The 23676-nt window shown below is 39.7% G+C and overlaps 1 protein-coding gene across 2 annotated transcripts in view; it reads left to right on the forward strand.

Annotated features, from left to right (window-relative positions):
- Nucleotides 1-8814, forward strand: part of gabrb4 (gamma-aminobutyric acid type A receptor subunit beta4) — a 48503-nt gene extending 39689 nt beyond the window's left edge. The window contains exons 5-10 of one of the 2 annotated variants that reach the window (XM_085797511.1): nucleotides 1102-1184; nucleotides 3772-3909; nucleotides 5881-6033; nucleotides 6838-7094; nucleotides 7756-7845; nucleotides 8099-8814. In XM_085797511.1, coding sequence (XP_085653637.1) covers nucleotides 1102-1184; nucleotides 3772-3909; nucleotides 5881-6033; nucleotides 6838-7094; nucleotides 7756-7845; nucleotides 8099-8452 — 1075 coding nt within the window. In that variant the 3' untranslated portion in view covers nucleotides 8453-8814. The remainder of the gene's footprint in view (nucleotides 1-1101; nucleotides 1185-3771; nucleotides 3910-5880; nucleotides 6034-6837; nucleotides 7095-7755; nucleotides 7846-8098) is intronic. The other variant, XM_085797512.1, reaches the window with a different exon arrangement.
- Nucleotides 8815-23676: the final 14862 nt, after the last annotated feature.

Consider the following 23676-nt stretch of genomic DNA (forward strand, 5'->3'; position numbering starts at 1 on the left):
GCTGCTGGCTTCTGACACAGAGATGATGAGCTGAAAATTAATTTCTCTATTTCATTTACACAGGAGGGTGGTGAGTGAATGACTGCTGGTATGATGAACACATACCAGCCTGTGTGAACCACAGAAATGTAATTACCGAAATGTGCTGCACCGGTAAATATAAGTTAAATGCCAAAGAGCCGTACAAGTATAATTTGTAGCCAAAGCTGTTTTGCTGGGCTGCTGGATTTATTGACATTAATATACAGCTATGCATACATCATTCCCAGAGCTACCTGGCAGAAATGCATATCTCAGAACTAGCAATAAATAACGCACATTGACAAAACCGCACACTGAGGCTGAACATTTAGTGATCCACGTAAAAAGAAATGACATCTCCAGCCTACTCACAGAAACATAAAAAATGAATCATGTTGAAGAGTCTTTGGAAAAGTAGGGGGAAAAAAGTTCAAGTCACCCAGAAAGCAAAGTCTTAGCATAAGAGAGCAATTATTTGTTCTCTCAGCCTTCGCAAACCGAGTCTCTGCTCCCTTTTAATGATTCTTAAAAGGTTTAAGAGGTCAACGACCTCTGAGTGTGCACTAACATACGTACATGTGGTACTGGAAAAAACATTTTCACAATAAGGCCTTAAAAGCTCGTCATGAATTATTGAGTTCATGCACTCATGGCATGTTTTCAGAAAACAGTCAAATAATTACTATTTCATCAACTGGTGATTCACTTTACTGTAGGTGTTGGTTGTTTTTAACTGTAATGTATTTTAGCCGGAAGAAAGATTTTATTGAAGATTCATTTTTTTATTGTGAACTTTATTCTGTGTTTTTACCGGATTTAATCACTTATTCCATTTGTTTTGGAGAGAAGGAGTTTGCAACAACAACCAACACGGAAGGGATCCAAACTGAGACTCTGACGGCCAGAATCACACACGTCACCAAACTCAAACTCTTTTCATGTTCCTGTTCAGCGGCAGAAAATAACATCGTGGACACATTGTGCATTAAAAGTGTTGCATGAACAAACGTGGAGCTGGTGGTCACCTTGACCTCTCTGTATCGCTTAAGTCTCAGTTGTGTTTCTGTGTTCCCTTCTTAGAATAACCACGACTGCTGCTTGCATGATGGACCTGAGGAGGTACCCTCTGGATGAACAGAACTGCACCCTGGAAATTGAAAGCTGTGAGTAATGCAGAAGAACGCATGTGGTGTTTTCTTTTATACTGAGCTTTACCCAACCCTCAAAAACGATAAGCGTAACTACCAGAGAGCTTTTTATAACTGATTGATCACTATTTTAAAATCACCATAAATATTACTGAAGTTTGTTTTTTTTAGTGAGTGTGTGTGTGTGTGTGTGATAAGAGGAGGCATGAGTGAGCTGTTTGCCATTTGTCAGATGCTTTACCTGATGACTGCCTTGAGAAATAAGGAAGAAATCATGGTGCTTAATGATGTGCATTGATTACTCTTCCCTCAGTGTGACTGTTTTGGGTTCGGGCCACCCCTGGATCTTTGAAGGCAAACTGATTACTTGACCTGCAATATGGTTCCTAACCCCCAAATCACACTGGTGTCACACAATGTCTGAATAAATATAGTTTAATATTGCCTAACACTCACCACATCCACAATCATCATTTTAATAAGTAATTTATACATGGGATGTATTACTAGCTACTAATGCATTTAACATAATGCAAGTAACAAGGATTTGGATTATTATGATAAAGTGTATTATTATATTAAAGATAAAGAAAGTGGCCAGTTTGAGCTTCACAGACAAGAAGACGAAAAAATAAATAGTCCAAATTACACAATTTTGCACTTTTCATTTTGACTATTTACTAATTTCACTATCCCTTTAAACTGACTTAAGAATAAGTTAATTTGTAGAATATAGTTATGATATAGTAGTTCATTCTGTCAAAGGGGCACTGCAGACTGGCTGGATTTTCTGAAAAAAAAAAAAAAAGTCAAGAGGCCAAGATATCCTGATGGAGAGATCAGGTGTGGGTCAAGCTTCAAAAGCTTTGGCTCCTACATTTCCCATAATGCAACCAACAGCACTTCTTTAGTGAGACCACTCTTATAGCCCGAGAGGCTTTCTGTCCTTAATGTGTAATCTCTGCACCCAAATCAAGACGACCCTGGTGACATCATCAGGCTTATTGTCTTAGCGTTTAAAACGCTTCCTCCAGAGCGGCTGGAGAGCTTTTTAGATTATTATGGGATGTACTGTAACAAGAAATGTGCAGAAATGCAGTTACTGCACTTAACTGACAGTCATTTCACAGCATTATTTTTTTCAAATGCTTTAATTTAGATAAATCATTATTCAGGAGAAAAATGTGCTCGTGGTGTAATTAAAAGTTGTATTTGCTTGATCATTTTCATTGACCGCTTCATCAATCACTCCCCGCTTGCTCAATACGCCAGATATTTGTTGTGGTTGCTGTTCAAGATAAAACTGCAGTGTTTACCCCCAGGGCCTTCAGTAAGCACTGAAATATGGATATGCCATGAATTAAAAACTTGCTAGAATATCTGCTGTTTATGCTCACGGAGTGCTCTGCATTAGTGGGGGTCGTGCACATTGGCCATCAGTTTGATTGATTAGGCAGGCAGTTGTTTCAATTTCATGGACAATGTCACATTTCCTTAGCCTATAACCTCAGAGAGAGATTTAATGGTAATGAATCCTGGTCCCTTAGTGAGTTTAATGCCATCCAGATCTGGACGTGTGGCAGTAGAATGTGAAATGTAGTAACACTTCCCGCGCTGAGGAATGGCTCTGCAGTGAATGCATACTGGCCTGTTGGCATAAATCTACCGCTGTGGTCACTCTCAATTGCGCTGCCAGTTGATTTTATGCGGAAGCAGCATACAATGTTAATGAATATTCACGCAGGTAAGGAATGCATGCAGTGATATATAGTAACACCACAGGAATCTGGACAGTGGAGCATGTGATTGCAGGGAACGCACTGATTTAAGTCTTTGGCAGGATTGTTTTCTACCGAAGAAGTCGTGTTTTTCAGGCTCCTCCTTTGATGCTGCAGGAGAAAACAGAGAATCACTCCTCCAAACATTTCATTTCTCTCCCCTCTCTGCAACTTTGACTTGAAAAATACAAGAATTAAAGTTTTGGTCAATATTCTAATGGCGAATGATTGAGTTGCTTCACAGGTTGATGTTAAATCATATTATAATCTGTACTCAGTTCAGCCTGACGGTGCCATCTCTAGCACCCAGTTGTAGACATGCAGATTGTTGAAAGTGCACTTCTACTGTAAACGGACAATCCAACCATTTGGGAGAGGCTCATAATTACAAAACAGACGATGTGTGCAGTCAGTTAAAAAAAAAGAGTAATTGATTTTCGTTGTTAGTGCCCAAAGGAACAAAGAATTGCAAACAATACATTTTTCTTCTGTGTTTTTCTTTTCTCAATGGCGCCATTTAAATTTCAAGGTAAACACTATAAAGCCATGTTTGTTTTTGTCACAGATTTTCGCAGCGCAGTAGGCTCCAAAAGTCAAGAATACATATGTCGTGAGGTAGCTCAGAATGACTGTAATAATGCATGTTAGTTAGAAAAACAAGTGATTTGTCAAAGCGACCTCCGCTCATTATCCAAACTCCTGCAGCAGACTTAAAATAGAAACTTTAATCTTTGTTTCTTCATCACATTTACACTCACTCTCATGTTATTTTCCCCTCTCTCTCTCTCTCTTTCTCCCCTTGAATGTGTCTTGACTTTACACAGATGGATACACCACAGATGACATCGTATTCTTCTGGCAAGGAGACGACAAGGCTGTGACGGGCGTGGACAAGTTAGAGTTACCTCAGTTCTCCATTGTGGATGTTCGCTTGGTGTCAAAGGAAGTCAGGTTTATTACAGGTAAGATAAAAAAAAGTGTTTCCATTTGTAATTAGGTTGTGAGTGTCCACTATATACACAGCTTTATTCTTACTTGGTCTATAAACACCTCTGCATCCGTCACCGCTTCCAGTGTAAGCATCAGTGAATACGTCATTGTCACTGTGGGGAATCTGATTATATTTGGGTCATGCAGAAACACAATTTCCTTTTCAGTGCAGCAGATTGTAGGTGGCCATTTCCACATATTTGTAAAATGTGAGCTGACATAAAAAAATAAATAAAACAGAGTGGAACTAAGATATCAAACATTGACTCACACACCCATCTTTACAGTAACTGAGGCTTTTCACTGACGTAATTCATCATCACTACCGGTATTTATGATGCAATCTCCTGTATTTCTATTAAAAGATAATTGGGAATATTGATATTTAGTATTTTCTCTGATCAATTTTCAAATGGCAGTACATTTAACTCACCTCTGTCATGCATTACTTGACATAGTGCCAACAGATAATACAGAATTTCATACTTAATTTGTTTCCAGATTTTGATATTGTGAATTTTACATAAAGGAATCATTTGACATTTCTGGAAATCAGATAAGAAGAGAGATGTCTGTTTGCTGAATGGCTTAGCTTGGTGTAAAGAGTAACTGCCAGGAACAGCAAGCCTGGCTCTGCAGTGAAAAGCTACTGTAAAGGTTAAAAATGTGTACGCCAATTATCATCCCTTAAAGCTATTAATTAGATACTGTATGTAGGCTATACATGGGTCAGGGTTATATACTGTAAAAGAAAGAAAAGGAAAGAAGTTGCGCCAAGTCAGTTGTAGTTTTTTTTTTAGATTCTTTTTATTGAACATTTTCAAGTCCAGTCCAGCACAGTGTATATACAGATTATGTGATCTCAAAAGTCCTTATTAGGTCTAACATTTTGGACAGTTGCACTTTTTGACAGGTTTTGTGCCTATTTTCACCTTTTTCTTGTCTCTATACACGAGAGAAGATGTTTGTCTGGGTGATTTAAAAACTTTGTGTCACACGCAGCAAAAGTACAACGCAAGTGTAAGTCTCATGTTTGAGTTTAATGAAATCTGTGAACATTTGTTGCAACCATTATTCTGCAAAGTACTTGGGTGATCTAAGGCGTTTGTCTCAGGCTTGATGAAGTATGTATGCTAAGGTATTGATTCATTAAAAGATTTACAGGAACCTGGAGATGATGAGGTCATTCATCATTGTGTGTTGCTCGTGGCAAACAGCCTTTTAGATTAAAACCATCACACTTATCGCAGGTCTTTTTTCTTTGGTGACACATTGGACAAAAAACTCTAGATAGAGTACATACAACAGAATTTAACTATTATTTAGAGCAATTTGTATAGTTTACAACCTGAAACATATCTCTCTAGCTGGAGGATCCAGTCCAGTCTAGATGTTTATATTGCTTTTTGCATCAGTATTGTATTGCTGTGGTTGTTTAAATTAAAGTGCAATCAAAGGAACAATTAATGCCTTGGCACAAACAGCTGATAAATTCCTGAAAAAATGCGCAAATCGAATGACTTGCCACCTCACAACCACACTCTGTTCACTCCTCTCTATCTTTTAGTGTAATGGCAAGGCACGCGTTGCAATTATGCCCCTCTAAAATGCCCTTTTGGTAATGTTTAGAGGACAGAGAAAGTGCAAAAGAAAGGCAGAGCAGCTCTCTGTGACAATTCTCAGTGGGATGCTGGAGCTGCCTGCTGAGATAGGGGGTTGCAGAAAAATCTGCCGTGTTTGCGACTTTCTGCCATGTTTAATTGGAATCGAACTTGTCCCTGGAAAGGAATCCATCGCTTTGGGGAAATTAAGTGCTCCATCTGAACAAATGGAGAAATGACTACCCTGCGTGTTGTCAAAGTGCAGAGTTTGGAACTCTTGCCCCCTTTCCTCTCGTGCCCTGCTCTTTTCTCAACTATCGCTCCATCTGCTCTCCGTTACAGGTTCATATCCGAGGCTTTCACTGAGTTTTAGGATTAAGAGGAACATTGGATATTTCATCCTGCAGACGTACATGCCCTCCATTTTGATCACCATCCTCTCCTGGGTCTCCTTCTGGATCAATTATGATGCCTCTGCAGCTCGAGTGGCCCTGGGTAAGACACAGCCACCACTGCCTTATTAAAACTCCTCACTGCTCCCATTCAAATCCAATGATGATCATAAATACATCTCACCTACCTTAAGATACCACACAGAAGCCAACAAAAAATGTACCATGTTTATAATATCTATAATAACAGACTGAACTTGACTGTAGTAAAAAAGAAAACATGTTTTATTAACAAATATATGCTTGCATCATGAAATATGTGCCAGCATTGTAAAGAATAAAAAGAATGGGTGAAGAATCACTAATACAAATGAGCTAACGATTTAATAACAGATGTTATCATAATACACTAGTATGGGAAGTGTATTTACAGTTCGGGAATGTTTAAATTATAGACAAGTATTTCCAATCTTTACTGTTTGATAAAGTGTAGTTAAAAGTAAAATATTAATGCCACACCTTCAGGTACCTGATAGTCTACAGATTCACACTTTAGTACAAACAAACAAACAATTACCGTAAATGAAACAGTATATAAAGTAGGTTGTTAGACAACCAGATGTAACAACAAAATCCATAGTAATAATAATATAATATTGTGATGATGTAACACCTGCTGGTATTGGTGTATTTGGCTGGTAAAGCTGTTGTACATTATGCAGGACTTAACTTAAAATACTGTATTTTTTACAATCTACCATTTATACTATGCTATACTATGCAATGCTATGTCACTGAGGTACAGTAATGTCTGTCAGATTGTGTCTATGAAAATGTTTCAGTGTAATTCAGTGCCATTTCTGTCTGATGCTGAATTGTTTGTTTCTGTGTGTGCTGCCGTACTCAGGTGTGACAACGGTGCTTACCATGACAACAATTAACACCCACCTTAGGGAGACTCTCCCAAAGATCCCATATGTGAAAGCCATCGACGTCTACCTCATGGGCTGTTTTGTGTTTGTGTTCCTGGCCCTGCTTGAATATGCCTTTGTAAATTACGTGTTCTTTGGCCGGGGCCCTGCGCAACAGAAGAAAATCAATGAGAGGCTGAACAAAGCCAACAACGAGCGCACAAGATACGAAGAGAAGCGCCTGAGGGAACAGGTTTGCAACTTCGTCTGCTGCCTCTCTTTTGACTCTACTTCTGTGTGTCAGTCAGAGTTCAAGTAAAAAACACAACTATGTTCTGCACATAAGATTTCAAGCCACAGTCATTTAATCCAACGACACATATACCAGCGTTCCCTGAAGTAATCTTCCAGAAGCATACTGATGCCACCACAGCCCAATATGCATTCACCAGCCATCATCCATTGCTTCTCCCTCAAGCACTGACTGCTTTTTATCGAGCACAGGCTTTTTCATTGAGATAGTGATTCATCTAGCTCAACAGTGGTGTAAACATTCTCATTTCTTATTTAGGTTGTTGTCTATGTTTATGCTGTAGGCTTCATTCACTCTCACTCTGCTTCCTCGTAGTTTAACGTGTTCCAACCAAATTAGACAAAACTTTGCAAGCTCGGGATGAGAAGGCATTGGCACGTTAACAATTTGTCTTTGGCAAATGCCGAACGAGTCAGACCGAATGAAGCCTCCCTCCCTGACCCTGGTTTTTGTGTGTGAAGTGCTAAATGCTATGCTTACTCAAAGTTGTTCCTGTTGACTCCATGTCCTATGCATTGTGTAAATCTAAGAAAATGTGCTTATTTGCCAGTATTTTTATAGCCGTTTTAATGTTCTCTTCATTTTTCTTTCACATTGCAAGGACTCCATTTCCGCGCCGTATCAAACCAACACCTTCAGGTCATTTACACAGCGAAGAAATCTGTATCTCGAGGAACAAAGAAAAGTTGGGGTACATGTATTTAGAAATTAAAATCAGATGATTAACTCACTAGTAGTTTTCTGTTTAAAGAAACTTGGTTAACTATCTCTGTTGCATGCAAAGAAATTACATTCCATATCATCCCTGCATTTTGCTTTAGCTTGACAGTTTGGGGTATGGGGCAGGGGGGTTAATATAATACTCATAGTTAGGGGGAATCTGGGGGCTACTGCTTGACTCTTCCCCTTCACTGACTCCTAGTGTTTATCCCGACTCCTCGCAGGTGGACGCGTATGGAAACATCCTCCTCACCACACTGGAGATGAACAACGAAGTGATGCCTTCTGACGTGGGGAGCAGCGTCAGTGACTCTCGGAATTCGGTCATGTCCTTTGACAGCTCCGGGGTCCAATTCAGGAAGCCAATGGCGCCCCGAGACGGCTTCAGCCACCACTCGCTGGATCGGAGCGCCATGCGGAGCCGGGCCAACTGTCGGCTAAGACGACGCTCCTCCAAGCTCAAGTTGAAAATCCCAAACCTTTCAGATGTTAGCACCATTGACAAGTGGTCCCGGGTCATTTTCCCTATCACCTTTGGATTTTTCAACCTAGTCTACTGGTTGTACTATGTGAATTGATGTGCATCCCACTAGGAATCATGGGCCATATTTTGAGAGCACATTAAATTGGCTTTGATACAGTTCCAAAATATGTATACACATATACAAGTTGAACATATGTATATGCATATTTCTATATATTATATTTATATATACACGTGTGAAATCTGAAGGACCTTTCTGTTGTACAAAATATTAATAGGATGACTTGAATGTTTAAGAATAATTGTGAGAGAAGAATTTCAAGGCTTTGAGTTTCTTTTTCCTCCTGAAACAACAAACGACAAACAACAAACAAACAAACAAACAAAGAGATCCCGCCAGGGGTTTTTGGAACTAAAGACTGCATGATATTTTTGCTAAAAAAAAACAAGAAAAAAGAGAAAGTGAAAGCTCTTGAGAGAGAAAAGATGTCTCAGAGTCCCATTGACTTTTTATTGATACTTATTGTAATCAATCCTCTACCGCAGCTCATGAAATCAGTGGTGGCTTGTCTGTTCAGGCATCAGCTGTGAGATCCTTGACACCCAGCCTCCCTCTTTCTCGCTCCGTTCACTCCCCCTTCCCTGTCCCCGACCCCCCACCGCTCACCCCACCTCCCCACACGAAAACACACACACACACACACACAGAGACACACACTCTCACACAAACCCCGCCCTGCCCCACCGCACCCTCAACCCATCCACCCATGGAAAACATGCACGGAAAAAATCTCCGGTTCTACAATGTACAGCAACCTTGTTTGGATTATGTGTTGTTCCTTGGGTTTTTTGAAGTGATATCGTTCTCTTTATCAGACATCAGCTCTGGCCTAATGGTCTCCATTAGAGAGCCGTGTGGATGGGATGTTTGACCGCCGCGTTCTCGCCCAGAGTCGACGCAAAACTTGTATTACTTTCTCTTCTCATGTTATTTTTAGACACATGTCTTAAGGGGGGTTGTGGGATGGAGGGAGGGGGTCCTTTTTTCATTATGGGTAACAAAACAAATGCTGATTATTGTAGATATGATTTTGTTTTGAAAAATACTGTGATTTCAGAGAGTGTCAGAAGATGTTCTAGAGCTAGGGCATTATGAGATAAAAGAGTCAAAGGTATGCATTACTCATTCTGATTGTTTGGGGAAAAAAAAAACATTATGTACATTTTATCATTCAGTATTCTCATGAAAGTATACTTGTACTGTTTCTTTCCTCCTATTGATTGATTCACATGCTCTTTAGATGCAGAGTTCATTGACGTCATATCCTGCTTCGTGTTACGCTAAAAGGACATGGGGGGGATCGCTTTTGTGATTCGTTTGAAATTATTCCACAGTGACAATGTGAGAACATGTATAATATTCAGAAAGAGTCAACATATCCGCCCACAGTTTGACCAGTTGTCAATCAGTATACAGTATTTCTTTGTTCGTAAAGCATTTCTTCAGAGTTGGAGTCACAGTTTCTGAGGGCAGGATTATTCGACTGGGCAGAAGTCGACGTGGGGAAGAAAGAGAGAGATTTCGACATTTCACACCCAAACTCAAATCAGTGCCACCCTACAAACGCTCTGAAGCCCGAGGATCAGTATCGTCAGCCCGGTCAGGGAGGACACAGTGATCTTTGCGGGTGAAAAATAGCCATGAATTCAAATGACGACCAAAAGGCCTGTAATCCATATGCATTACTGATTTGTTTTGCTCTCAAATTCACACACAACATTTCCAGCGCTCAGGTTCATTTCCAAAGGGAAAGAAAAACTGTCTGACCTAGATTTTATATTAATTGATGTATTTTAAAATCAGACTGGATATTCAAGTGTTTAAGAGTTGTAGAATCAACAAAGTTTGGGATGTGCGCCCATGAAGCTGGACATTAGATATGATAATGAAGATAGAGGAGAGAAAAAATATATACATACTGTATATATTTAAACTCTCCCATGCCTGTTTAGCTCCAGCTGAAGTGCAGATCAGCATCTTCCTCGATGTTGTCTCCACTTCAGGCACAAACAGGCCCTACTGGGAGCAACAGGCGCTGAGCAAAACCTACACAACCAAATCAGCTATTGAGTCCTCCAGCAGGAAAGTGATTGACTCATTAGAATACGAGCGCAGCGCCGTCCCCGAGAAATATACAAAAGTAATACAAGAGGGAGAATTGGCATATGCTGTGCACAAACACACAGGGACGAGAGGGAGATGGAGGGGCTGCAGAGTTACGAGATGAAGATGGCCTAGCTGGAGTATCAATTTATCATCAGAAATATCCACTCCCCTCTGGGCATAGTATGCATAAGACGTCTTCAAAAAGGAATACTGATCAGAAACCAATTTGTCTCCATAAGTCATAGTGAAGTTTGTACAGTGATGTGGCCAGACTGTAGTATTTCTCTTTGTTTCCATTTTATGCATTGTCGTTACATTCGGTAGAAGCAAATGGGAAAAAAAAGGAAAAAAAGAAGATCACCCCTTGACTTGACATGCAGGAAGATGGCGAAAGAAACAGGGAGACACACTGAGCTGAGCTTCATGCTTATGTCTGCAGCCGAACAATCTGTCGTCTGTCTCTCAGTCAACTGTGAGTCCAAATGTTTGAGCCAAACATAGAGATTAGTCTTAAATGTGACGAAGCTGAAATTGTTGTTTGTTCATGTGAAACGTGATGATGAGTCAAAAAGAGCCTCAACCAGCTAAATTAGCAGCGAACATTGTGAGAAAATGGCCTCTGGGTCCAAATCTGACCTCCTCCTGGAGCAGGTGTAACTGTGATACATAGAGAAAATAGTGGCACATGTGATGCAGCACACAAAGTCAAAGTTCTGGAAAAGTTGCCAAATAGAAATGAGTTGAAGACTGAAATGCAATGAACTTGAAAACAGTAGCATCAGTTGTCTCGACATGCCGCCTTCCCCAGCTTAGTGAAGACCCAGTAACTCATCACTGCACTCAAGACACAGTCGGACAATTTAAAACAAAAAGGATCAAAACTGATGCAGCAGAACCAGATAATGTCTTTCTCCTTTTTTTCTTTTTTTTTTTTAAAATCCCACTCATTTTTCTTTCTTGTCAAAATCTTGTGCCTGCATTACCCACAATGCAACTTCACCCCCCACCCTCCCACCCCCTTTACAGTTCTGTGAGGGATTCAGGTGTGACATGCTGGAAGCGGCTAATGTAGCCTCGAGCCTTTTCATTTTCTAACTTGTAGTCTTCAGACCCGACACTGACAGGTTATTAGGCAGTTGGTTCGATTTCATGTAGCTCCCTATGGACAAAGCTTTTATTTTATTTAATTTTTTGTTATTTTTAACTTTTTTTTTTATTAACATACGCTCCTCACTGCAGTTGTGGAGTTGGTAGAGTTTCCCCTTTAACTCATATGTATGCTGCAATTCTAGTTTATAAAATGTGAGATGCTCCGCTCCAGTGACGTCATTGCTAGTTATGATTCACTGTGATGATTTTTTGCTGATGTTGCAGTTTGCGTTCCCGTAGCGTAGATTTCCTCCATGGTTGGTGTCAAAGTATATGATGTTAGATGTGGGTTGTGGTGTCTGAGTCAAGTGTATCCAGGCACTTTTTCGAGGTTTTGATTACTGATGTGCACATTCACACTGATGTTTCTGGCAGACCTGTCCTTTAACGTTCTTAAAGAAACAAGAATAAAGAAAGGTGGGAAGAGTAGTGGATAAGCAATGAGAGTTTATGGGAAAATAACTCACTTATTTATATATTTTTTTCAACATTTCTTCCTGGTCTGCACACTAACAGCTTGTCAAACTGTTCAAAGGCAATATGATGGATCTTTCCTAAGAGCTGAGTCAGACTATGAGGCCAGAGGATGCTACTAGTTTCACAAAACAATAATATGGGAATAAACGGAAACTCTAAATTTTAGTATTTTCAGTGGTACATGTTCAATTATAGAGCAACCTTATAGTACATTAGTACAATAATTATCAAATTCCCACTGAGATATGTTTATTCACAGTAATGAACACAAACATGCTTATTCAGGTATTCTTCTTCTTTTCTTTTTTTAAGATAGCTGATGCATATCTTTAAAGAACTCCAAACATACACAGGAGGAACATTAGCAGCATGCTCACAGTAAATATATTCACCACTCATTTCACTCAGAACATGTATTACCTGCTTTCTGGACATGAAATCAGCACATTCATCCCAAAAGCTGTGAGGATGTTCTGTCCTATGCTTTTTCCTTTTAGGACCTTTGCTTATTCAAGAGAGAAAATACATTTCTTTTGACACACATGTTCAAGGAGTAGAGGAGGAGAAAAAAAAGTGTTGAACTGATTTCAATGTGAATTTTCTTGCCTCTAGTGTATATGTGTAATTACATGTGAATTGTACTGTAAATATGATATCTTTCACTTAATAGTTCTTAATGCATGAACAAAAACATGGCAGTTCGTAATACCAGCTAGCCTCACTGCTAATGGCATGGACAGCTTCTCTAGCATTGGCATACTTCTGCAAACGAAACCTAAAAAAATGAAACACAAGAAATACATGGTGTGGACAAAATAATGGAGAAATCAACGCAAAGGCCTCTGACAGTGAAGGAGTTTCTGGTGGCTCTGAGCTTGGACCCGTGTAGGAATGAGGCGAACACAAAGCCTGTCAAAGGTTTTCCTGGGAATTACAGTATGCCTTTTTTTCCCCCCACTGTCAGCAAATGGGATGGTGTTGTCTTGAATGAAATCCTCTAGCCAAGCTTTCCCACTTAACCATATCTGAAGGAACCTTTTTTTTTTTCTTCAGGAGATTTCAGCACAGTGCACCTGCAGCGTTTACCTCAGCGATCAACAAATCACTTTATCGTCCACAAATCTGCTTAGAAAATTTCAAGGCATGTTCGGCTAGCTGGCTTATAGAGGCTAGAGGAGCAGGGTTGCCTTAAGAAGGCGAGTGGGATGTTCTTTCCTGTTCCTCAATAAGACAGTTACGTGTGCTCCTGATGGAGGCACTCGGCTGACTGCCTAAGTGTAGCTGCTCACTTACACTACCAACAGAAATCTGTGTAGGTTATCTACCTGAACTAAATGCATTTAGCTTAATGACGGTCGAAAAATAATTCCCGGACTGACAGTTCCACAAATGTCTCTTGGCTCTCTTCAGCTGAATTAAACCCAGTATTATAATGTGATTAAACACTTTTTTGATATTTGGGGAAAGCGCCATGTTAGATGTCGTCTCACATCTTGCCGTAATTACCAGCTGGATCTAATCTGGACAAAGTTATAAATCATATTAGTCCCTGTTGACTCCAGTCTTCATGTTAGGGTCTTTCATCTGGGATTACACCATCCCCCTCAAAAAAAGAAAAAGAAAAGAAAAAAAAGAGATATGCAACATGGGCTGAGCCTGTGAACACAAAACTGTTGTGTGACTAGCACTGAGGCTGACCTCCACTAAAAGAGTGGACCACCACCACCACCATGTGAGCCAGTTTTTATCCAGAGCACGGCTGACAGACTCCTCACTGTTGGAAGAGCTTTCTGTTGGTGCATTCATTATTTTGTATACCTTGTAGGTTTTGTTTTGCATGACCTGAGTTTTGAAAGGTTTATTTTCATATATTTTTACTTCACACCATCTGAGTCATCTCCACAGCCAGGAAAAGAAAGATCCAGTGTTTACACGCTCAAATTGCACTTGTTTTACAGCCAGCTCTATAAATCTTGTGAAACAAACTGTTTGTAAAACTGGAGGGGGAAAAAAAAAATGTAACGGTAGAAGTTGACATGGTGTGATTCATTATGAATCATGAATATGTACTTCTACAAATGTATTTACTGTAAATCACGCAGTTTGGAATAGATGCACCGAGTGCATGCGGTAGTTTTATCAGGTTCAGCATAAGCATCAACATCAATCGCCGTTCAACTACAAAGGATGTAAAGGATGCTCACCAGTAGCATCTGAACGTAAGCCATGTGATTGCACACTGAGTGGGTGTTCCCTGTATTTTCTCTTTAATAAGTTGCCTCTGGTTATGGTCTGTTGTCGATTAATGTATGATGATATTTGCAAGAAGCTGTGCTGATTCCCAGTTACACATCAGTATACCTCCCTCTTTGAAAGAGTCAAGCAGGGAGACTTTGTCATGTTTAACCAGTAGGTGAGAAAGATTTTCCAATACTTTATAAAAAAAAAAAGAATTCAAAAAATTGGCAACAAAAAAGAAAAAAAAAAGCCCACAAAACCAACAGCCCATTTATTTTTCAGTATAAATTAGTAAATGATTTTATTCATTTCTGTGTTCATTTCTGATTTATTGTATTTGTTGCATTTGTTATGGATTGTTATTCTTACTGTTGTTGTTGTTTTATCATAAGAAGGAAATGTAATTCATCCGATATACTGGCACTGGAAGAAAAATGCATTTGGTTTTTGTACTGTAATTGTTTTGTTCACATTGAGCGCTTATTTGATTCAGTTGTTTAATATGGTGTTTGATTTCATTTGGAGTATCAGTACTCATGGAATCAACATTTGTGTAGTATGAAGTTGTATTTTTTTTGTCAGTGCAAATTAATGTTATAGTGTCAATCAGCTTTTTTAGGTGTTTGAACAAAATGTGTTTTTTACAAATACAAGGTGTTCAAGTATGTGGTATAAAAAGGGTTATCATTCAAACAACAGACTTTTTACAAATAAAGGCTTATACAGTAAAGAAAGCTAATGTCTTTTCATTTGCCCTTTGTGGACTAATATACAACATTGTTTCATTTGACTTCATATTTAATTATATATATATTAGTCCCCAAAAGGTAAATAGCACACAATGTTGCAAAATAAGAGGATCAAATCAGGTATTTACCATTGCTACTACAGGTTGTTAACAGAGCTCTCACCTCTTAGTTGGGGTCTTGCTTTTGATAAGGACTGTTGGATATGGAGACAGTCCAAAAACAAAATTTAAGAAATCTCAAGAGTGTCTTCTTTTGATTTGATTACAAAACATTGCGCGTTTATGAGAATATACCTCCTTTCATACCCTATTTCCTGAATAAAGACGCAAAGTGACTCCTGCTGACAAGTGTAATATTTGCCCCTTTTTCAATTCAGGAACTAATGAACAGTATTTTTGTTTCTTTTTTCTTTTTTTACATATTTGGCAAATACAAAATGATACTCAGTAGTACAGATTGGAAAATTGTAGCACTGTGGTCTGTTTGGGGCAGTTTTAGGACTCTGTATCAGTAAAGGACCAGATAATTCATTTGTTTTCTCAGAAGGACAGATGCAGGTGAAACTTTTTGTGGAGACTTTTTGTCCTGGTTGAGGACATGATACTATATATGGCAAAATATTTGGATTTTTTTTTTTTTTTTTTGCCTGATCCACTTGGGGCTTGTTTATGCGGCAAAGGTGAAGAGAACGGCCTCTGTGCTGCAAAACAGTAATGATCCAGTAAAGTATTTGAAATAATATTTTTTACATACACATTCAATCATGAGGGAAAAAGAAGTGGTGTCCAAAACCAGCTCATTGATTTTATAGATTTTAAGCAAGAGGTGGTTTAGAGGGCAATGGATGCAACCTCTGTCCCAGTTTTGAGCCAACCGTGATTAAAAGCACAAATTGTGGTGTGAATAATTCAATCAAAAGTCAAAACTCAGGATTATTAAGGCACTCAGATTCAGTATCAAATGGGATTGCGGGAGTCATGTTTGTGGAGCACAAAAACCTCACCTTTCGCTAACTGCTCTATACTGCGGTATACTGTATATGAGTGTGTCCTGTCTCTATGGAGATTGCATGTTCGGCCTGTGTCTGTGTGGATGTCCCCTGGCTGCTCCAGTTTCCTTCCACAGTCCTAAGACATGCAAGTCAGGTTCGCTGGAGACGCTAAATTGCCTGTAGGTGTGAATGTGAGTGCGAATGTGCCTGTCTATGTGTGTGTTAGCTACTGTATGTAATAGACCGGCAACATGTGCATGCCTCACACCCAGTGCATTCTGGGATGGATTCCAGCCCCCAGCTTAACAGAGTGAGCAGTTTGGAAAATGAATGAATGCAAGACTCTTTAATTATATGTGAATATCAGTGCACTTGTTATTTATATGGTCAAGAAAAAAATAGTGAATGAGTCTTTAACCAAACTCAACACATGGTGGTGTGTTGTTAATTGTGCATTGATGGCTTTAAAGAGTCATCAGTTCCTCGCTTCATTAACGATTTTTGAGCAGTGACATCCCCAGACACTAATGCTTCACTGTCACCACAAGCAGGACCTGAGGCCTCGTGTGTAAATGGTGCGCATGCATACAAATGACACATGCAGCTCAGTGTGCCACATATAGGATTTACAGCAGTAAAAGAAACAAGGCAAGCATGCGGGTGCACAGTCTACACACATCATGAACACGGTGATTTGGGGGAAGATTCGGGTGAGGGTGATGGTAATGCATAATTTACCGGTGTTATTGCAGAGCAAAGTTCAAATGAGTTTTATAATGGCCACTTATTGTATGGAAATATCACCAGAGACCAAGGCATGAGAGATAAATCTGCAATTGTGTTTCATTCCCTGGCTTGTTAGCCTAGAAATCCTGATGCACAAAAACCCATACTGATTAATGCAATACAAATATAGACTAGAATCCCTTTGAGCTAAATGTTAACATCAATGTGCTCATATGACAATGTTAGCATGATGATGTTCAGCAGGTGTAATAGTCACCATCTTAGTTGACCATGTTAGCATGCTATCATTAGCTACCTAAAACAAAGTGCAGTTGAGACTGACGGGGGTCATTTAGTCATGAATAAAATAATTGGTCAAGTGAAAGTTTTGGCCTGCTGATGGTAAAATTTATGAGGGTACATACATCTACAACTGGAAACCAGGCCAATCAGCCAGCTCATGTTTATTCACTCTTACAGATTGGTAAGCCCCCACCCCCGCCTACTGTATTTTTAAGGAGAAGTTTGACTTGTTACAGAAGGAAAAGCCGGCGCGCATCACAAATGACTGATGAGTTACTGATGCCTCTGCTCAGTAAAAGTGCTCCAGTGCACCATGACAGTGTGACAGAGCCGGCCGACCCTGAAACTAAAGCAGCTAAATGGACTCCAGCCATCATTCATTTTATTATTCACACCTGTACTGCTGCTGCTGCTGCTGTGACAAGTTAAAACATCCTCAGTTAAAAGCCTGTTGGAGGGTGAATAACGTTTAGTGTATTGTGTTAAACTCAGGTAACGGAGTGGGCACCAGACAGTGTTTGGTGCAACTTTATGCATTTGTTGAGTGGTGCAGTGGTGCGGTTAGTGTGGTTTGAATCTACAGTATGACCTCTCTATGTAGGTTGGGTCAATTAGAGACAAGTTAGCTGTAGGTGTGACTGTGAGCATGAATGATCATTTGTCTCCATGTGATTGACCCTTTGGTCAAAAAAGAGCACGTGGGTCGATGTCCTGTATTGAATGAGCATGGGATGCAATTTGTACCTGTACCTGTAAGTCATCTCCTCAATACCGTAACATTGAACCAAACCAGTTACAGCTGCAAGTGTTTTGGAGAAGTTTATCAATGAGCAGTAGATAGATGAGCTCTGTGTTGTTCAGACTTCATCTGCAGCATCGTGTGTTCAAGTCCGACCTGTGGCCCCATGCTGTTGTCTCTTCCTGACTTTATTCTAAAACTAATTGTGAATCGGTGTTAGGTTTCATTTTTGGTATCCTTGACATTTACTAATTTTTTGGTTATAAGCACATGAAAAACTGTGTGTTGGCATTTTGAATTCTCAAAAAATCTTGGCCTCCCCCCAGGTGGGTGTGTCCCTTATTATCACACACTTATTACCAGTGTGTGACATTTACACAACATGATGGAAAATATTTATATTTTTTTTTATTATTGTTATTATGGACACACACACATCAGGGACACAGTCTTATTCTGCAGAAACGTAACATGTAATTTTAATGTCCGAATCACAGAAATCTCAGATTTCCATCATGATGCAGAAACATTAAATATTAACACACAGACATCTATTGTATGCGCACTGAAGATGATAGAGGCCATCCTGAACAACTCGGATCATCCACCTCATAACACCTTGATGGACCAAAAAAAAAATAGGCAGTGATGGACGACTTCTCTCTCTTTGCTGCAGGATGGAGAGCTATACAGTAGAAGATCCTTTGTACCTACAGCCATCAGGCATTTAATTATTCCGCAAATGGCCAGACAAATGAATTTCCCTTTAGAGATTAATAAAGTAATACATATAGTATTGTATTATATCGGATCTTTGTATTTATGCTTCTTCTTCCCTTTCATTCAGCCCCTTTCAAAATAAAATATTGCTCTTTTATTTTACCCTGGACAATTTACATGATTTACACCTGATATCAGAGCAAGGAAAGAACATTTTGTTCTTCCAGTGCAGTCAGGACAGTTAGTTACAGTTCAGTAACTCACTCTCATAATATTAGGACAGTCCTTTAGGAAAATTATAACTTTTTCTTGAAATGTTATTTCTTTTTTCCTCTCAAAATTAGACCTCATAATATTATGACTTTACCCTCAAAATTTCAGATTTTTAGTTTTTCCTCAACATGGGTTTGATATAACCCAAAATATATATGTTTTAAAAGATTGTCCTCATCTGGGCTTATCTTAATCTAGTTTACTTGATACTTGTAACTCGGCCTAGCGTCAGCCGCAGCGAGTGAACTGGACCTGAAGTTTTAATTTAAAACTGGAGAGACCTTCATCCACAGCCTGGAGAACCGAGAGTGGCAGAGCATCCATGACAGGATGGTTGAACTGGTAAGTCTTTCTAGGTCTAAACTCATTTTCTTCAATCTCAATAAATCTATCAATCACAAGTCAATTACTGTCACTTTTGCTGTTGATACATACTGTATAGGCCTACTGATTTGCATCTTTTTTCTGCCTCTTCTCTGCAGGTGAATCAGACTCACCAGAGGACCAGTTCAGAGACTCTGACTCTGAGAGCACATACAAATATTTTTGAAATCACTGCAGACACCCCGATGCAACCATTGAAGTGTATACCACCTCTCAACCATTGGTCAGGGAAGATGTAGTGAAACAGCTGAACCAGGGTCTGCATGCACTGGCTGCTGAGAGACAGGACGCCACAGAGGCCGAAGGAGGGTCAGAGGTCACATCTGCTGCCACAGTGGTGTTGACATCAGCAGGCAAGAGACTGGCCGATGTAAAAGAGAAAGCAGCTGAATTGTAAATATTCAAAGAAAGAAAGACCCTTGGGTTAAGCTGCTATACACTGGATAGTGGCTGTAGGCCTAACCTTTTTGATGCAAAACAGCATCTTAGCAACCATTAAAATAATAGCTGCAGCCTACCCCATACTTGTTTTCCCCCACATCCCCTTTTTTCTGCTCCATATCAGTTCTTTTTTGAGACATAGCTGTTTTACTATAAATAATGCACAGGGGCAAGTATAGACAGCAGCAGCATTAAGAGAGTGAAGAATTGTTCTTTAAATTTCCAGTATATAGCCTACAGTATGTTCAAATGTACTGTACATATAGAAATCTGAACCTAAAATGAACCTAAAAACCTGAGGTCAGGATTGTTCCTCAACTTAAATTATTTGGTGGCCATATTTGTTCTATAATGAAAGCAAACAATAGTAGCCTACAATTGCAAGTAATATAAAACAATTTAAATGATTACACCTAATTGTTACTGTAACAAATAGTTTAGTTTAAAAAATAACACAGTATCTCCATGCATCCTGGATACAATGGCATGTAATGTATGTATGTAGGAAAACCCTATGTTGACCGGCGCCTACAATTACTCTTCCTCTTGAGCTTCATTAATACCAGAAATTAACACATATTAACAGGACTGATTTGAGGTCAGAGGTCAATTATTGATTCCATGGGATGACAAAGGTCTCACACATAACCCGGGGGATGTTAACATGTGGACAGAATCAATGCCAGACCGAGGTGAAAAGGTCACAAAAAGTTGCTTGTTGGGAATACGAGCTTACTGCTTTATCACTGACGGAGGAACTGGAAAACAAACTGCATCTGACCTGATGGGGTTGTAGCTTAAATCATATTTAATAGAGCGATTGATAAGTTTTTACTTCTGCTACATAGCTAATGTTATTGTTAACAGCTGTTTACTTGCTTGTTTAGAGGAGACATTGATTTCAGCAACACATTTTTATTTCTAGGCATCAAGTGACGCAACGGTGAGATGAGGGACACACGTGTCACACAGGCTACAGTGAGTTTGCTCTAACATGGCCGCCAAAATGAAAACCGACATGTTCTGCAGCCGTCCAGCTCACACCATGCTCCCAGTGTGTTCATAGCCTCAGTGGTAACTCTTCTCAGTGCCTTCTCCAGGTATTTCCCTCTAACTGATGTTAGCGTGCTAATCCGAGTCCATCTCTTCACTTAGCTACCTACCTATAGCAGCTATTTTTAGCTCTAAATCTGCCCCAAGCGCTGCTCAGAGAATGTATAGTATAACCTCTTGTGTTGTCAATGCAATGTCAAGGGATGGTCCCCATCACCTGCTCCCAGTGGCAGAGAAAACTTACAGATAGCCCCTTTAATGGATCCTGGAGAAAACAAATCCTGTTAGAAACCCAGGGGATGAAATGGATTGGTTTGTTTTTACTGGAAATGGATTGTGGGTTGTTCTTATGTGTTGCTTGTACAGTAGCAACAAAATAAAAATCACTTAGGTTCAATATTATGTTTTAACCTGAATTGAGCTGCTTCCCCATTCTGGGCCCATGGCTGCTTTTATTTTGGCCTCTGAGCTCACGTTTATTTATTTTAATGTGACCCCACATCATTTCCCTTGTCTGTAAACTGTAAGAACAAGAGCTGTATCCTCAACCTTCATGTGTGTTTGAATCCTTAGTGCTGTGGTTGTTGTTGTGTGTACTTCCTATATTTCATCATGCTTAGCCTGCTCTCGTCGCTGTGTCCTGCGTAATGAGTCTCTCCTCATGTGTCCTCCCTCAGATACAGGGCAGATTTAATGCACAGGTTTGTCTCTCCTAATTGATTTCTTTTAATTTACTCTCAGTCGCCTCCACCAGCCACTTCGACAGTTGATTACGCCGCTAAGTGAGTTCACCTTGAGCAGAGCTGAGGTATATAAATAATATGTCACACATGTCCAATGTATTGCATCAAGATCGAATAATATCCATCACAGGACAAAAACAGTATGAAGCAAAAACATGTAGGTTCATCCTCCGTCCCCCTCCGTTTTGTCGTGGAAAACAGATGGAGTGAACTGTCTCTGCAGGTTCACTGTTGTTGAATTTGCCTGTGTTTTCATTTTTCTTTCCACGGTTTGGCTCTCACTGCACTGGAGTGCATAGCTCTGTTGAGAAGATGGATACAGAGCCGGTGAAGTAGCTCAGCAAAATTTGCCCTCCATTTCCATGTTCTATTGTCAGCACTCCATATAAAAACATAAAATATTGAAAGGGTGCATTAACATGGGTCAGAAATTGATGGCTGTTCTTCTGTGGAGATAAAAAAGTGGTCAAAAAGCTGCTGCTTTGGCTTCGAGGTTGTGAACACCTGCTTGTGCTTTCTGTCATGTACATTACTGAGTGTAACTAAAGCACTGAGGCTGACATGCAGCGTTTATGGGATGTGAATGGAACATTTATTCTTATGCTAATTATATGACAATAAAAGGTCAGTACTGGCGGATGTGATGATTGCCACGCTCATGCAAAACTTAAAATCGCCCCAGTATTTCAAGCAACATGTCAGACTTTACTGCACAAAAATCAAGGCTTTGCATGCCACTGATTCAGGGAACAGATACATTGGAGCTGTGTTTTCCTGGGCTTGCTGGGTAGATAATGTCCACTTAAGTCATCAATTATTCAGTCAATAAACAGTTACCATATGTCTGTCTGCGGTTTACCCCCAAACAAGAATCTCAAATCCTTTAAGCATCATCTTTGACATGATAAAATGTCAAGCCATGCTTCTCCTGGGGCGCGGTGCGTCCATCCATTTTCGCTTTACAGGATGTTCATCTGCGTTGCCATGGAGTTCTTGTTTGGGGGTTTGAAAAGAGAGTGAAGAGACGAAGAAGAGTGGAAACATAATGTGTCTAATAAAATATTAAGACACATCTCTTTTGTGCAATGTGACCACGGCTGAACCACTAACCCCCCCCTCCCCCACCACCACCCTACCACCACCCCCCCAGGGTCAACATTTAGAAAATCCTATGGTACAGTAAAGAGGAGAGTGTTGGTGCAGCAGCTAAAGATGAGGTTTTAGTTACATACATGTACCAGAGAAAATGTGAACACTGCATATTGTTTGATGAATGTAAGAAGGTGTGCACACATGCCACCAGTGTTAAAGTCAATTTTCACTATTAATTGATAGTATATGGCTAACATAGGCTGTGTTTGAACTTGTTAATGCCCTCCGACATTTGCATAAGCCCATGAAATGAATACAAATCAATGCACAAGATCTCATTTTAAGTCACGGAAATGTCTCTCCAGTATTTTATATTAGACGTAGAGAGAAAGCACTGTGAGAATCACTTTAAATCATTACTTTGGGGGTATTGTACATGGAAAGTATATTCTTTCTCTGAGCCAAGTAAGGAGAGGAAGATTGTGCATAAGTCAAACACATGAAACTGTATTTTTCTGGTAAATCTCAGCCTGCGTTTATTTTGGCACCTTCCCTGGACTAAAGTCAGTCACTGGAGGACAGATTTTAGGTGATCAAAAACACCATTAAGACAAAGTGGATATGGGAACATAATGTGTTGAGGAAGCGTCACACTTTCTGTGCCAATCCAGGTCAACTATGTATGTTCCTTTTAATTTACTGCCGGCACTTTATGAAGCTTAAACCTGAAATGCAACACTGGCAGGCTGCTGATGTAAACTTATCTCTTTCCTCTGCCCTTTGTTCCTGTTCCTCTCTCCAGAGTTTGTGATGGGTCACCTTCTGCAACGACAGACTCTGAATTTCAGAAATGACAAAATTATCAGATGTTGTCTCTGAGTGCCAGTGACGCTTTTTTTTTTTAGAGCTTATTTGTGCAATTGTGTCAATCTTGGTGAAAGCACATTTTCATGCTTGTATTTGATGCCAATGTGAGATGATAGTTCAGTGTCACTGCGTTTGGCTTTTAGTGCCAAGAGAAAAAAAAATGCAATGCAAAGGAGACCTTTGCTTCTGTGCCAGTCAGCTGACGT

The sequence above is a fragment of the Trachurus japonicus genome, chromosome 14 (assembly GCF_045865225.1).
Source record: "Trachurus japonicus isolate A0001 chromosome 14, Traja_1.0".
Lineage (NCBI taxonomy): Eukaryota > Metazoa > Chordata > Actinopteri > Carangiformes > Carangidae > Trachurus > Trachurus japonicus.